This window comes from Trematomus bernacchii, unplaced genomic scaffold (genome assembly GCF_902827165.1).
Source record: "Trematomus bernacchii unplaced genomic scaffold, fTreBer1.1, whole genome shotgun sequence".
Classification (NCBI taxonomy): domain Eukaryota; kingdom Metazoa; phylum Chordata; class Actinopteri; order Perciformes; family Nototheniidae; genus Trematomus; species Trematomus bernacchii.
In genome coordinates this window covers 10637534-10654826 of record NW_022987714.1, presented here as the reverse complement: position 1 = coordinate 10654826, position 17293 = coordinate 10637534, and the positions used below count along the sequence as shown (strand labels likewise).

Sequence of the window (17293 nt, the reverse complement as noted above, 5' to 3'; positions counted from 1 at the left end):
AGATGCGAGTGCCTGGCTTCCACTCTCTCCCAATTTACTTGTGATCCCTATGAGCCCGGGGAGCAGAGAAGGGTAGCTCCTAATGACAATGCATGACGTTGACAGCACTGCACCACTACATTAAAATTAAGTGAAGTGTTGGATGTACACACGGTAATTCTCCCAGCTTAAATGTCAACCTTGTTTACAAATGCGACATGAGGTAAAGCATCTATTTCAATGAGCCAGCACTCTTTGAATATATACAGTAAGTGGGAAACCATATAGTGTTTTTTTTCCCCGCACCCACAGGATATCAGCTTTGGCATTTTTCTTGCTCTGAGGATACACAGAAAGGGGGGAGAGGAATATAAAAAGACGGCACAAAAGAAAGAGCAGCTGACAGAGCGCAGCCTGGAGATTGTGAGCTATGATAGAGCAGTTGTTGTGAAATTGAATTGAAAGGGTTGGGTGACAAATGTCACAGTGATTGCCACTGGTTTCGGATCAAAGGGTGAATAAAAAAGATAAACTGTGCAGTCGCCAATGTTAGAAAGCTCTGAAACATCCGAAACATTCCTTTCTGTACCCGCAAAAAGAAGTGTGGAAATGTCCCGAATAATATCATCGTTTATATTTATGTCCCGAAACGTCATTCGTATTGAAATTAACATTCAAATCAACTTTCAAATTCCTTCCTTAATTTGACTTTGAAAGAAGAGGGCGTTCATTGCACACCCCTATAGCAGGAAATAATCAGGGGGAAATGAATGTGTGATTTGACAGGAAGAGTGAGAATTAGAGTGAGAGCAGAGTGAAGAAGTATCACCTTTCTGGCTGTCAATGACGAAGTTTCCCTCCTCGTTTCCTGCTGTTATGGAGTAGATTATGCCATCGCCATCTGGGTCTTTGGCCAGAACTGTGGCGACCAGAGTATTGGGCCCAGCGTCCTCGGAAACAAACGTTCGGTATCTGCAAAATGGAGAAAAATTAGAATCCAACCTCCTGTCTTTCCCAACACGAACCAATCACCGGACCTGGGGGGGGCAGAGCCCCTCGCTGCCCCCTCCCTCTGGAACTCACTCCCACAACAAATAGGAAACTGCACTGACCTCCCCACCTTTAAAGGTCACCTATTATGCAAAATCCACTTTTATACATAAACATGTGTCCCCTCTGTGTAAAGAGATTCTGAAAGTTTCAGGAAAAAAGATTCGCTCACTTTTTGTCCTGATCCATTTATATAAAAACCTTTCTGAAAGTGAGCTGATCAGATTTTGGAAACGTTATGATTTCATAATGTTTTTTTGGCCAATAACCAACCAAAGTAACCCCCGCCACCTTATCACCTGAATCTCCTCCTAGAGCAGTGGTTCTCAACTGGTCAGGCCTCGGGACCCACATTTTTCCTTTTTCAATAAATCGCGACCCGAAAGTTTGAACCACTCAAATCTATTCAACAAAAATCGTGCTGTAATATATACGCCTTTCAGCAGACAATATTAATTAAAGTGAAGTACAGTGCATATATCCCTTCAAAGAACTAAAGAATTCTTTTAAAAAAGGTTTAATGAGATGATGGAATCAAAGCTGAACTGTATAACATAACAAGGCACACATGCTGAAAACCCAACCCTAGCAGGGGTTCTGGGGGGATTCTCCCCCAGGAGATTTTTAGAAATACTAACATATAAACTACGCATTCTGGAACACTCTGAGAAGAAAATAAATACATCTATTACTACCTGAGATATTAATAATATTTGATGCCATTGTTTGTTTTTCACTTTGTTCTGACAGCTTGCTGCTCCACACAGAGAGAAGAGTAAAGAGGAGATAGTCTGTGTGAATTACTTTGAATTGTGGGTAAGGGTAGATAGCTCCCATTGTTCTGTGACCTGTCAATCATCAAACCGGGGGTCGTATTTCATTACATGTTCATTTCTATCTGAAGTTGTACCCATGGATGTATAAAGAAGAGTTCTACCGCAAAGTTATTCTCCGTGGGGACTTCCGGCAACAATCTTGATTCTGATTGGCCAGAAGACTCGAAAACACATCAGCAAAGATGTTTTATTGAGAAGATGATCACTACGTGACAGACGTTTTCAAAAACGTTTATGGTCTCCGGTACTTCCAGTCAACGCCTACTGCATGCACAACATTAGAAAATCGGGCCTTCAAAAAAAAGTTTGGGTCGCGACCCACCAGTTGAGAACCACTGTCCTAGAGCACCATTGTGTTTTTTTTAACCAAATATCTCGCAGAGGGTCGTGAGGACTGGCACCTTATTTTCATCTAAAGTAAAAGACAGAGAATCAGCACTTTTGAAGCAGGGCTGAAACAGAGGGGTTTATGGGATGCTACAATGATCTGCTTGGTATTTCGAGCCAAACACTTGACATGTTTTGTATAACTGAGAACTATAATATATTAATGAAAAATAGTATAATAGGGGACCTTTAAGACACTGACCCTATCTCACCGTTTCAGACTGGCTTTTAATATGTGATTAATGTTGTCTCCTTGGGCTAAATGTTGGTTTATTAGCTCGATTTAAATTAAACTATTTACCTTTTTTATTTCTTTTTTTTACCTCTGTAAATTGTCTTTGAGAGATAAAGCACTTGACAAATAACATTTATTATTTTTTGAATATACGCATAGACCTGATGAAACACACCCAGACAAACAGCAGTTACAAATCATTGACACGGCCCAAAGCATCAGCAGACTGATTAGACTTATGGTTGTGGCTTTTGCTTGTCACTATGATTTAACCTGTCCTCTTAACCGGCCAGACTAGAGAGGAATGATAATGTCTACCGGGATGGTGAAGCTATTGGACAAATGGTGCTTCCGCGTACCCGGGCCCACTGTGGCCCATTTGATCCAGCACCTTTTAAAATGTCAACAGTGATTTGCTTGCTTTGTGGTGCTAGGGCAGCCATATGCCCGGCGAGAAACAGGAGACTGATATAGCTCCGGTGGACAAAGAGCGGCACGGTGGAGATGAACTGCATTGACTTGGAGTACGCGGGGATGAAGAGAAATGAAAATAACAGAGCAGAGGCGAGAGTGGAGCAGGTGACAAGAAAGGCGGCTGACACTGAAGTGACAGGAAAAGTGATATGAGGGAGTGCGAGCGAGGAGAGAGGAGAGAGGAAGCCTGATAGACACGGAGCAGGATGTGAGAGGGGGCGGCGTTCTCACAGATTTTTGAGTTTGACTCGTCAGCAGAACTCATCCCCTGTGAGATTTTGTGCTGTATCCTCTCCCAATTTGTGTGTGTGTGTGTGTGTGTGTGTGTGTGTGTGTGTGTGTGTGTGTGTGTGTGTGTGTGTGTGTGTGTGTGTGTGTGTGTGTGTGTGTGTGTGTGTGTGTGAGTATGTGTGTGTATGTGGGCTGGGAGTCCATGTCTGTAGTGAGGAGTCAGAGGTGATTGATGGTTTACAGAAGAACGCTGATGGGTGATTCGTCTCCGCCAGCTGCGGCAGTCTCCGTGGCAACATGAGTGACCTGTAATCTGTCACCCGGCTCAGAGGCCACCTCTCCGCGGCTCTGTGGGATGAGACGTATACACTCCCTCAGCTTGTCTTCCTGAAGCATCTCCCTTCATCTCACTGAACTGTGAAGTTGTACTCAGACGGAGGAAACCGCCTGTCCGTCTGCCGGCCGGCCGCATGTCGGCTGTTTGCATTTTCTCTGCCTGACCATCGCTCACTGTGAGCCTCTTTACAGATGACAACCGAGAGGTCAAGCCAGGATATTTGCATGGAAGGATCTCAATTAACCCGAGTAGAAGATTAATGAATAAAAGTCATTGGTGTAAGGTAACTAAGTACATGTACTCAAGTACTGTACTTATGTACAATTTTGAGATACTTGTATTTTACTTGAGTATTTTAATGTTTTGCTACTTTGTACTTTTACTCCACTACATTCATTTAATACTTAATAATCAACACTTAAATAAGACTTTAGTTACACCTGGAGTAAATTCACAAACTACCCTGCAGTATACTAAGTCATTAAAACTAGCTGCACCTTTACCAGCTTTGATAAACACTTTAATGCATCAATAATTATGATCAAACCATATCATATATATTATTCTGAAATGGACAATCTGCATAATGAGTACTTTACTCCTTTCAGTATATTTAGATGCCAATACTTCTGTACTTTACTTGAATCCCATTTCGAATGCAGGACTTTCAGTATCCCTACTTTCTGGTACATCTACTATTACTTAAGTACAAAATTTGAGTGTTTCTTCTACCTCTGAGTAATCTACATAGTATCTATCAGCCTTGTAATGCCCCCTTCTGCTCTCACAATGCTTATCTACATCTCAGTTATCCACAGGGTGACCAACACACCCTGCCTGGCAACATGCCTGCGTTTCTCTCTGTCTGCTGGTCTGGCATGAGTATTTGTCTGGCTGCCGACAGCCTTCTCCGTTTATCTGCATATCTGACTGGCTGTCTCCCGTCTCCTCGCTGTGCATGTTTTGGTATTCTCTTCTCGCTTGCCCTGCAACCGTGTTCCAGTGTGTTTTTCTCCTCATTTTTATGTTTGTCTGCCAACATCTCCACCTCTCTGCCCGCCTGTTTGGCTCTGTGTCGAGCCACACACCGAGACTGACACCTGACAATGCAACACGAGCGAGGAACAGAGGTATGCAACAGCCTTCTCTGAAGGTCATTCAAACATGACTGACAGGACAAGGGTTTACTCGTTTTGGTGAATAAATGCAGCAGTGCCACAGTGACAGTTCCTGCCCACCCACTCAAACAGCTTTGCCAAAAAGGCGCTCGAGGACACACTGGATTGCATCCGGATGTCAGTATACTGCATACTTTTGAAGAATGCCCAAAATAAACCCCAGCGATTTCACTGAACTTCTGAACAAGACACATTTCTTTTATCGAACCTCCAGGACAGACTATGAAATGTATCTCTGTGACGTGGTTAATGTGTGATAAGTGAGGAACATGTTGTTTTTCTGGCAGATGGCTGTCATTAACAGAGCATATAAAATATATTGAGTTTGCTTAACTGGTGTGGGTTTTACTACAGCCCCATTGATGCAATTTGGCCAGCAGCAAATATTACCACGCCAAATAGCCTGAAGGAAAACGGGTCTGAGATGTGTAAAGCAACGACATATGTATCCGTGATGCTACTACCTTGTCGGTTTAAAGAGCAAAGCAAAGATTAAATGTGATGAAATGCGATCATCTGGTGGATCCGAGATAACTCAGTGCCAGGAGCAGAAACACTCCTTAAACTTGTCATCTTTGTGACAAACTTTGATCGTCATAGCTGAACTCTGGGCCTGAGAACAACTCACATTTTTGCTTTTATGATTTGGGCTACAGTAACAAAGCCTGCAGCAAAATAAGTGGACCTTGAGCAAGCTGTGTTTTCTGAAGCAACATTCCAGTGTTGTAGTCAAGTCACCAATTCACGAGTCCAAGTCACTCTCGAGTCACCACTCTTCGAGTCCGAGTCCAAGTCCGAGTCACCAAGGGAGAGTCGTAGTCGAGTCCGAGTCCAAGTCCGAGTCACCCAAGGAGTGTCCGAGTCGAGTCCGAGTCCGAGTCATCATTACCTGTGTTCGAGTCCGAGTCCAAGTCCGAGTCACCCAAGGAGTGTCCGAGTCGAGTCCGAGTCCGAGTCATCATTACCTGTGTTCGAGTCTGAGTCCAAGTCCGAGTCACCTAAGAAGAGTCCAAGTCAAGTCCGAGTCACAAGTCTTCATGTATTAATCTTCGTGGATATATGTGTTGAAATGTAGCTGCTCCTCTACATTGCTTTTATCCTGTCATGTTATACTAATCTGTCTATTGAACTGCTGTGAAGCGAGTTTGGCTACAATTCTTGTAATAGGTGCTATACAAATATAAAGCTTATTACTAATATTAATATTATTATTATTATTATATATAAATAAACTATGTTTAAAATGAGTTACCTTTTAGAGAAGTGATTATATTTGTATGCCAATATTTTCCTATGGTAAAGTTTTCGTTTTGCACTTTTATTTTGATAGTAATAAGATCGGGACTCTTATTTTGAAGGAACTTTTACCGGTTAAATCGGTTTACTGATAAAGATTTAGCCCCAGAAAGCACATGGCTACTGCATGCAAAATGACGTCATTCTGCATGTTAAGTAGCCGTGTGCTTTCGTGTTATCGGCTGAATCTTTATTTATTGATTAGATCACGTTACTCTGATGATAGTGTTCAAGACAGCCTATATGTCTGAACTCGATGTTTAGAGTAATGTGTTACGGAGCCTTCTCTTCAATATTGTTTCCACATAGAGCATTTTGCGCTGCTCTTTTCCAATGTCGAAGCAGAATGTGTGAAAGCATACAGCACGATGCGGGGTGTGTCTCTAGACATCTTTAGACTGGAATAGCGGGGCCCAGTACGTGAACTCGCCTCGCAGCCGGTGCACACGCCAGGATAGAGGACATCAGACTCCATAGAAAACTTGCTCGAGTCCGAGTCCGAGTCCAAGTCGGAGCGTCAATGTACAAGTCGAGTCCGAGTCATCGTGGGGGGGAAAATGTACGAGTCCGAGTCCGAGTCCAAGTCAGCGTACGCGATAATTCACGAGTCCGAGTCCGAGTCCAAGTCATCGTGTGCGAGAATTCACGAGTCCAAGTCCGAGTCGCGTCAATCAGTGCGCGAGTCCGAGTCGAGTCACGAGTCCCGAAAATCGGCACTCGAGTCCGACTCGAGTCCGAGTCCAGGACTCGAGTACTCCATCTCTGCAACATTCACAAAGACATATTAACACTGCATACTTTTTGTAATGGCTTATTGATCCACTAGCACCTTTGTGTCCTGGACCCGCACTTTTCTTATTCTTACATACAGCCAATAGCTACATTCTGAATCCTAAAAGTGTAGGAATTATAATTGATGACTACATCAGCATCAGCTTTCTCTTAAAGTTCATATCTCGGTCATTGTTGTATTTTTGTTTGGCAGAAAGGCAAAAATGTGAAAAACGATGGTGTAAAAATGAACAGCACAAATGACGGAGAAGGATTTATGGGAAAGAATGGACAGCTATTATGTAAGAATAAGTGGTAAAGCTGCTCACACAGGCTGGGAGAACTCGGGGGTCTCATCGTTGATGTTTGCCATCCTCACACGAACCGTAGCCGTCCCCGAGTGAGGCTCCGCCCCGCCGTCCGTCGCCATCACAACAAACTCGTACAGATGGTTGGGCCTCTCGTAATCCAGCCGCCCCGCAGGGAAAACGGTCCCGTGCGGTGAAATGCTGAAGTCCGGACTCAGGGTGTAATAGGTGAGCTCAGCGTTTAACCCCGAGTCGCAGTCCGTGGCCAACACTGAGGGAAGACATCACACAAGGACCATCAATTTACAGTTAATCGAAACGAACTGATGAGATGGCATCCGCTGATGAATATGTTGACATCTGTGTAGATCATTATCTCTTTATGGCCTTGCGGAACATGCAATAGATCATAAGCTCTGACAGCTACAATTACTAGCACATAAACTTCACTGACTGAGCCCCTTCAGAGTAATTACCATCATTTGTAAAAATGAGCTTAAAGACGGCAAAAAGACCCACTGAAATAAACAAGTTGTTTTTTCTGCAGCAAGCGTTTGGAAATGATTTTATTCCGTGGTAATTACACAGAAAAAAATATATAGATTTTGTTTCTAACGTGTGATGGAACTACAGCCACTGATATTGACAACCTCCGTTGCCGAGCTAATTTAAGTTTGCTGTTTGAATTTCACTTAAAGTCAGTGTTTCATACACAGCCCCTCTAGCTCAGAACACAAGCATATTGCAAATTCTTTTGATGTGTGTATTTCCTGTTTTTCAGGAATCAGCAGTAGCAGTCTTGCATCTCAATGCTTCTCACCTCAATGTTTTGTAATATAGTGCTTTACTGTTCTATATATAAATACTTCTTTAGAGTGTTTAATGGGAATGAATCATTACATTTTAAAGTTTCACTTAAACCTCACTGACACTAGTGCTTTATCTCCAGACTATTTCTCTTTTTCACCATCAACCTCAGTGGGTAAAGTTCAAGTGAAAGCCTCATTGTTAAGTATTCATCTGTGTCTTTGCCTAGTAGAATGCAATCTGATATTGGGGTAATGGGGATTTCACTCCCTTGGTGCGTGAGCACTTTGACATTTCATTAGTTTGCAGTTCAGACTAACAAATTAACATTCTTTCACTTTTTTATCCAGCTTTTTGGCCACCGATGAGTTGTTGGGGCATTCTGGCTTCAGTGAGATAGAAGATACTTTGTTTGTTATCAGGCATTTCAATATTTAAAAGGTAGAATAAAGTATCACATAACAAAAAATGTTATAAACATAAAACTTCACCTACTTCCATGAAGAAGGGAAAAGGTCTAAAGATGTCAAAACAAGTGTATAGTATAAAGAACTGCTCCATATTTATCATGCTTGACTCAACTCATGCAAATATTCACTAATAGTCACCTACTGTACTGCCAACAGAAAATGACTTATTTTATGCTTTCATGTACTCTTCTTATGAAGAACAATGCATTTTGGCTTGTGGCCTTTTTAGGGTTATAAAAAAAGATCAAAACATAACATTTAAATAGGGTCGGCATAAAGCAGAAAGGTACAAATAAATATGAAAGATGATCAATCATATTCATCCACACACATATCGGCCACTGGCTCAACTAGAAAGGTTGGTTGTGTTCATGGCCGTGTGGCTCAAGGCCAGAAATGCTGATCGTAATGCATTTCATGAAGACCACAAACAAAAGCACCTTGGTCTCACAATTGAGTATTTTCCAGGTGTTGCAGGGGCCTTTTTATTGGAATATAAAGATATATCTTTTTGGTCTGTATTTGTAGCATAGCGATATATAACTTCCCATCAGTAGGTCTCGCTGCTTCAATCTCTCTACCTTTGATCTCTCCTCTGCTGAGTTCCTCCTACGGTACTGGTTGTTTTATTTTTTGTTGATGCATTGGTTTGCATTTGGTGCCATTTTTCCTTCCGCTAGCTCTGCAGAGCCAACAATTTCTGCCGCTCCAGGCTGTGTATTCGAATGTTTTAAGATTAGATTAGTTCCATTTTTCCCAACGAGAATCCACTAGAATCATTCTCCCAGCCGTAGAGTCTCACAAATCACTTTCGGTAGTCCATGTGGAACGGAAATCCCACAGGTGCAGAAGCATTTGACAAAACTAAACAGTCAACATGGTGAAATGCTAAAAAAGAATACTCCTGAATAATTCCTGAAGTTAGGGTTTTTTTTACGCCTTGAGCCCCTTAATTTGTGAGTCAAACATAAGAGAAGTAGTGAAATATTGCAAAGGGAACCCAAAGGTAGAGTATCTAAAAATACCTGAATATCTTTTAACGAGCAGAACATGTTATCGAAAGTGGCAACACATCCTAGTTAGAAACGCATGTTATCACACATTGTTAAACAGAAACTAAATCCAATTATTGAAAGAAATGCACAGTATAGCACTTTTCTACTCTTGCCTCAGAGGGATTTTTCAGTGTGTATTTTTACAAACATTTCCACTCAAGTTAAGCAGCGGCAATGGCAATACATACGCTTTCAGCCTCATAATTGATAATTATAAGGTAGCCTCATGCAGTAACAGATAAATTGACATGTCATCATTCATACAGTACATAATAAATCAAAACAAATGAATGCTGTCTTTGTAGCAGCTAGTTTAGCTGAGTATAATTGAGATGATGATCACAGATGTGAAAGATGTATTAGTTTCTTTCGGTATGTGAAAAATGGACGTATTATGGGTCTATATGCCAAACGACGAATCAAGTTCTGAATTAAGGCCTTGGCATTCTCCCAGAATACATCTGTTGTTTTCCTGCAGAAAAAGGGACTTTTTGGAGAGTTTCTCTCTCTACAAAGGAACAGATGGATGTGAAATATGGGGTCAGAGGAGTCTCACCCTGCAGCAGGGATGTTGCTGTGGTTACAGTCTCAGGGACTCCATCCACACTGTAGATGGATTGGAGGAACTCCGGGACACAATCGTTCTCATCCGTTATCAACACCTGAACCTGATTAGTGCCAGTGTGATGGGGTAAGAAGAGAGGAGAGGAGAGGAGAGGAGAGGAGAGGAGAGGAGAGGAGAGGAGAGGAGAGGAAAACAGACAAAATCAGAATGGAAGATTATAAAATTAGCCTTTCTTTAATAGCGTTCACATCCAGGAGACAACCATACGGAATGCTCGTATACCTGTATATACATTCTCCCAGTCCTTAATCTAAATTGCATTTTATAGTTCTTCAAGTTGCCAGTTCACCACATCCTTTATCTTCCATTTCATGATTTTTCCGAGTCAAAAATAGAAATGTTCTGAGCATGTGTGTTTTTTTTCAACAAAAGCCCCCCTTCCCCTGTCCTACAAGCTCCCCGTCACCACTGTGTGTAAAGTGTGAAGCGACAGCTGAGTAATAGTCCTAAAATAGCTGGGATAGGTTTCCCCAGTCTCCATCTCCTATACTGAGACATGTGGCTGAGCAGAAGGAGATTTTTGCCTGCTGAACCTGCGGTGATAAGCGAGTGCCTGACATGATAATTGAGTAACAAAATCTTTAAATTAATAATTTAAATGATCCTGAATTCATGAATAGTTTATCTAGAAATATTCGTTTGTGTGAATTAAGTTTTTCGGATGTGCCTCAGAGTGTGTGTTATATTTTACACAGTTCATCTCAGGATCACACTCTCAACAACACGCACTTACTGAGATTAGAAAAAGAAAAAAAAAGGCTGAAAAAGAAACGGAAGAAAAAAATAATCACATAGTCCCCCGGTTGACTTGTTAACATTTCAGAACCATTCAGCCATGCCTTTTCTGTAGACAGCCAAAAACTCGGCTGCATCTTCTCTGTTGCTATCACTGTTGATGTCAACGGGTCAGCGCTGACATCAGATCATTGCCTTTGATGCAGACTTGTCAGACACATAACATTTAGGTGAAAACTGGTGACTCTGAAAGCTTTATGGAAGTCCAGTGGGAGAACACAGTGCAGCAACAACAACATCAGATTTCCTTTTTCAGTTTAATTCAGCAGTCAGAGTAAATGCTTGTGTGACAGATTTCAGAATAAAGCATCACAGAGGACCTCAGCTTTGGGCTTGTTTAAACTGAGTGTATGAACTCCTCTATGACTCATGTTGCTGGCTGTATCTCCCTCTAATTAAACTAACCTCTGTGGCAGTGCTGAGGCTGCCGGGCTCTTCGCTGCTTCGCACCATTAGCAGGTAGCGACGCTGGTCACTCTCGTAATCTAGCGTCCTGGTCAGACTGATCTCCCCTGTGTCCTGCTTGATGCTGAAAAGGCTACTGGGATTGATCAGCAGGCTGTAGCTGATAGGCTGGTTCTGGAAAGAAATGGCAAACACAGCCAGGAAGCTGCGGAAACAAAGAGAAAACTGATTTAATAAAAAAATTAAGGAACAACTACTGTTCGATATCAGTTGCACACATGTTGGATTAAAATTGAAATCCTCTTTTCCCACATCAGCACAGCGCTGTAATGAAATCAATTCCTATATGGCCCATTGACTATGTGCTATAAACACAGTCAATCAGTACTCGTCAGTCCTTTGTTATAATGTAATACTATTATGCATATATCAATGTTTATTTTTACGGTTAAGAGAGTTTGCGTTCCCCTAATGGTGTGTGATGATGATATGTCAATTCACGCTCGAGTGCACTGGTGTGACCAAATGAATATTCATCAGCATAAGTCTTAACAGGTAGCGTTTGGGAATCCACATCTTAGACAAGGGTTCCTTTATGCATGTCTGAATTAGTTAATGTAGGAGTTGTTTTTTGCACAGACATGTCTGCATGCATTTCAGTTTTAATTAATTTTACAGGGATATACGTGTAAAACTGTTCTGGTGTTGATTAATCAGTTTGCTTTCATGCAGGCATCCATCCTAGTGTTTAGCAATTTACAGATAAGAGGTACACAATAGTGCTCATCCTTTTTTTTATTCCTCAGTATCAGGCAATTATAACTTTTGAGGCAACAAAAGAATCCGACAAAGAGTGTTTGGTGATAAACCACACAGGAATAGACCATATTTGAATAAAAGCTCCTGTTTAACTACAAGAAAATACTTCAAAGAGATGTCACAATATCGTAATTAGATAGAAAATGTGAGAAATTACAAAACTAAACAAATATTTCTCATGATGTTTTGCCTGTATCATCCCTGCCTATGAATGTCTGAGTGAATGGTAGAATATGGAGTACTCACGGCTGTCCTTCAGGCGTGTTCTCCGGTATGGATATGGCGTAGCTGGTGTTGGTGAACTGCGGTGCTCTGGCTCCTGCCACCACAGAGAGCATGGCGGGGGGGCTGCGGCTGCCCAGGCCATCGAGAGCTACCACGCTTAACAAGTACTCTCTGTCCCTCTGAAGCACCAGCCCTGTGGTCACCACCTGGCCTGTCTGCTTGTCCACTGCAAAGCAGCCGTCACCACCTACAGGGAAACACAATGTCTATATTTACCAGCACTGGATCCAAACCAATCCAATACTGTGGGCTAGAAAAATAAATGTTTCCCTGATGGCAATTTGAAATAGGTGATTCTGACTGGCCGAGTTATGGACCAAGTTCCATGTGGGTTTTTTTTTTTTTTATTATATGATACAAATTAAATTACCATTTAATGCAGTGTTGCTGTGCAATAATGTATGTATCAAAACAAGTTCACAGTGTGGACATATGAATAAATCCAACTCACAAACAAACTGGCTAGGTTTAAACTAATACTTCTGTTTTGTACCACAAGGCAACATATGATATAACACCCAATGGATTAAGATATTGAAAGCAGCCTTATTAAAAGGACTCTGTAATTGCTACTTTGTATTCAGGCAGTATGGTGGACATTCAGCAGTGATTCAAAGCTGAATTTTCATTTACATTTATATTCATTCATTTGTCAGGCACTTTTGTCGAAAGCGATGTAAGAATAAGGTACATAATAGTTCTCAAAGAAGCCTTTGCGAAAAAGTACAAGTGACAGTAGGACTGTCGTCATTGCAGATCGTAGCGAATGAAAGGCTAATAAACCTGAAGGAGCAGGTCAGGTAGGTGTTAGTTGCCACTGCGTAGACGAGCATTGGTCACTTAAAATTAATGTGAGCAGTAACTGGCAGCTATTGAAAAATGATATAGGTTATATAAGATTGTACATGTGAACTTCTGCATTTTTCTGAACAGACCCTTAAGAGAGATATTGAGTTTAAGATTTGATGTTATAATCTTTCTTGAGATACCATTGAGGCATGCTGAGAGCAGCACAGATAGAGCCTAGACCAGGGGTTTTCAAAGTGTGGGAAGGTGAGCCTCCCCTCAGAAAACATAAGAACAGCCGCGCCCCCCCTCCCAATTATCCTAGCTATTATTATTATTATTGTTGTTGTTGCTATAATGCAGGGGTATTCAATTGCATTTCAAAGAGGTCCAGTAAGAGAAAATGTGATTAAATGCTCTGTTTTCGCTGTCTCCCTTTCTCTTTTTTGAGCACGCCATTTGAAATGACTCCGACTGTTTCTCTCCTCTTGTCTCGTCTCTGTGTTTGAATCTATCGTGCTGACTCACTGACTGCACCGATTTGATTGGCTGAGTAGCGTCACCTCCTTAAAACATGAAACAATAACTTTTTAAAACCTTTTTATCTTTATGTTTTAAACTTTTTTTTTTAAAACATTTCTTACATTTTCAACATCGTGGATAAATCCTTATATGCTCCCGGCAACACACTAAACGTCAACTTTGCCTCCTTATTACACTCACCCCTACTTTAGTGGGAACAATGAGTCTGCGTCTTTGATGCGCACAGGCGGATGATGCGGGGATGCAATGTAGACAGGAATAAACGCAGATCATCCTCTGGCTGCAGCCTTGACCGGTACTTGCTTTTATTTTGATAAAATAAAGGGCCGGTTCACTGACGACCGGCCGTTCTGTGCTTCTCCAGAACAGATGGCCAGTCCGCCCCTGCCAGGACCGGTCCATGAAAATCCTAGCTTCAAATAATCGTGGTCATACTTCCTCCGTTTTCAGCCAGACGCTGTCTCCTCTCTCCCTTTAGGTAACTTCACTAAAAATGTATCCATGTTGCCGCACGCATAAAGTTAGCTGAAGTTAACTAGCTAGATTTCACTGTTTCTTGTTATTTTTTTCTCACGCTGCGCCTCCCCTGAAGTTCTCTGGCGCCCCCCCGGGGAGGCGCACCTCACACTTTGAAAACCGCTGGCCTAGACTAATAAGATACAGCAGTGGTAAGAAAACCATTAGAGCGAATAATCAGACCAGGTGCAGTTAGGAGGTGGCGTATATTAAAAAGAGATGAGGACCAAACACTAATCCCTGTGGTACACCAGTCGGTTGAATGAACTTCCTTCCTCATGAGCATTTACAATGCCCATTTCAAGACATGTTTTAAATATTTGTATATATAATGAAGAGCGCTGTCATGGACTAAATGTTGCAATTTCGAAGGCTTTCTATAAAAGTTATGATTTTTTAGATGGTTTAATTCAAGCCGTTTCTCTATTGCAATATGTCTTGAACCTTTTCTCTACATAACCTTAAACTTTAAAATCTTCCATATAATAGTACCAAAATGAAATTTGGTGAGATAGCAGTATTACTCCTAAACCTCATGTGAAGAAAAATTGTACAGAACAGAAGATAGAAAGCAATTTACCTAACTGACACAATTATTCCAACATAAACAAATTGATGCAGTTTGGCACTGTGCCTAATATTTCATTACAGGAGATTTTTGTTTCCATCACTATACACTTTATAAATAGGTAAGCTAGTCCTCAATAGCAACAGCAAGAGAAATACACGCTATTATTTTTAGAGATGTGTCTGATTGAATCTGATACTGCTTTGATGTGATGGTTCATGACTTGCTGTTTTTGTTTTTCAAATATTCCCTTTGTGACTGGTGACCAATAACAAGGCATTATTTCAAAGCTTCATTTATTCAACGTTGATTAATATCATTTCTTGTCACAGGCTTTTTTTCTCCCTGGAAAACTTATGATAATGATATTCAAAATGTCCAGTTAAATCAAATCTGCTTCTTTTTGGCATTCAAGGACAGACGTTTTTTAATGACACAACACAGAATAATAATCAACATTAATATTCAGAAAGGACAATAAGCCTACATTTAAATTGATGGGGCAGTTATTTATGCACAATCTAGAGGTTTTTTGTTTTTTTATTTTAGCAGTATTCATCACTGAATGTGGCGGCTAAGGTAGACCAGAAGATCGGCTATTTGATCACCAGCTCCTTCAGTCTGCATGTCGAAGTGCCCTTGGGCAAGAAACGGCTCCTCTAATTGCTCCCGAAGGCTGTGCCATTGGTGTGTGTATGTCAATGAACATAGATGATTAGCAGTTAGGACCCTTGTAAGGCAGCCCTGCCATGAGTGTATAAATGTGTGTTAATTGGTGAATGTTGACATGTAAAGCACGTGTGGTGTACGTTTGGTGATACAATTCTGTAGTTGCAGGAAAGCAGAACCTTAATTTGTAACACATCCTCCACCCTGTGGAGTTTCTGACCATAAGTAGTGCTATGGTTTTAAATAGTGGCTTCACCGTTTTGTTTGCATCATGCGGGGATTCACATTTGTTTACAAGAAAGCTCCACGGGGCACCTTTAAATAAAATATCTACTTTTCCTACTACTGTTGAATACAAAAAATTGGATCAGACAGATTGACCTCGCTCTGGCCAGCTACTCTCATCCCCTTGAGGTCTTAAAAGTTAAGCACTGCATAAGAGGGTTAAATAAATACATTTGAAATGTTGAAATCAGGGGTCAGCAGTAGCGAAAACAACTCAGTTTGCTTACAAATGGTGCAAGCATGTTATTATAGACCACAGCTACCTTTCGGTAATTGTGGTTAAACACACATAAGTAGATATGTGTGATGGACTTATGTTAGTCAAAGGGAAATCGGTAGTGTTTTGTAAAGCCCCACTGGCAAGATTAGCACCCCCCCCCCTCCCCATCTCTGACATGCTAAAAAATCTCTATCCCCTCAACCACCAGGGGGTCTACTTCTCTGGCAGCCTTCCAACAACCCACTGTGTGCGTTTGTGTTAGTGAGTGCATGTGTGCATGCTTCTGTGTATGAAACAGAGAGAAGCAGACAGATAGACAAGAGTGCATGATAAGTGCATAAACAAATGTGTGAGGGCCTGTGGCTGTGTGTGCGTATGTGGGAGAGAGAGAAAGAGAGAGAGGGACGGAGATACAGAGGTGGATAGAGGCAGGGTGACAGAGAGACAGAGAAACTAATGGACACCTAAAGAGTGTATGAATGCATGAATGAATGTGTGAATGCCTCAGGCTGTCTTTCTGAGCCACTGTGCTGGTGTTTGCTGGTTGTATTTATTTCCAAGGGTCCATAGCTGGCCAGCATATTAACAGCCTGTTTTAATACATCCTATACATCTCATTGGTGTGTGAGTGTTTGTGTGTAAAGTAGAAACTTACCATCCGACAAAAAGTATTCCACCTCTCCGCTTTTGCCCTCATCTCCATCGAGAGCCTGGAGCTGGTAGACAAACGTTCCCGCGGGGGCCTCTGGAGACACCACGGCCAGGTACGGGTACGGCTTCATATTCCACTCAGGGACGTTGTCGTTGACATCAGTGATCTTCAGCTTCACCTTGTTCAGGTACCAGTCTGGGCCTGGGGGATAGTGAAGAGATAGTGACGGAGCTGTGGTTACTGAAAGTGACAGCTGTCATGTAACTGTGTGTGTAGAGTGGAGAAAAGCAGCCAGGGGAATCCGAGGAACCGACTAGCAGCGAGTCAACTGAGGGTAAAGGTATGCCAGTTATAAATGATTCCCAGTAGATGGCAAAACATAATGCCGAAGGATTAGAATATCTCTCAGTCATTCTTGTAACTGCAATGTGGAACTGATACCTATACCGTCTCGATTCAGTTCAGAGTTTTTGGTCAATTACCACACTATCTTTAACACTGCATGTACCCTGTGGGGCAGGGGTGGTAAATTGTCAACGGGGGGGGTTCTAGTGACTTATCCGACCGGCCCACTTCGGTACCGCTAGTATATTGTCAACGGGGGGGTGGGGGTTCTAGTGACTTATCCGACCGGCCCACTTCGTCCCGAAATACACGATGGCCAGTCCGCCACTGACTATAGGTCAGTAAACCAAACATATCGTTTAAAAC

The 17293-nt window shown here is 41.8% G+C and overlaps 1 protein-coding gene across 1 annotated transcript in view; it reads right to left on the bottom strand.

Annotated features, from left to right (window-relative positions):
* LOC117491579 (neural-cadherin-like) overlaps window positions 1–17293 on the bottom strand; it is an 87117-nt gene that overhangs the window by 42068 nt on the left and 27756 nt on the right. The window contains exons 2-7 of the mRNA XM_034141640.1: window positions 16586–16783; window positions 12305–12530; window positions 11240–11444; window positions 9971–10082; window positions 7104–7353; window positions 809–951 (exon numbers count right to left, since the gene is read on the bottom strand). Coding sequence (XP_033997531.1) covers window positions 809–951; window positions 7104–7353; window positions 9971–10082; window positions 11240–11444; window positions 12305–12530; window positions 16586–16783 — 1134 coding nt within the window. The remainder of the gene's footprint in view (window positions 1–808; window positions 952–7103; window positions 7354–9970; window positions 10083–11239; window positions 11445–12304; window positions 12531–16585; window positions 16784–17293) is intronic.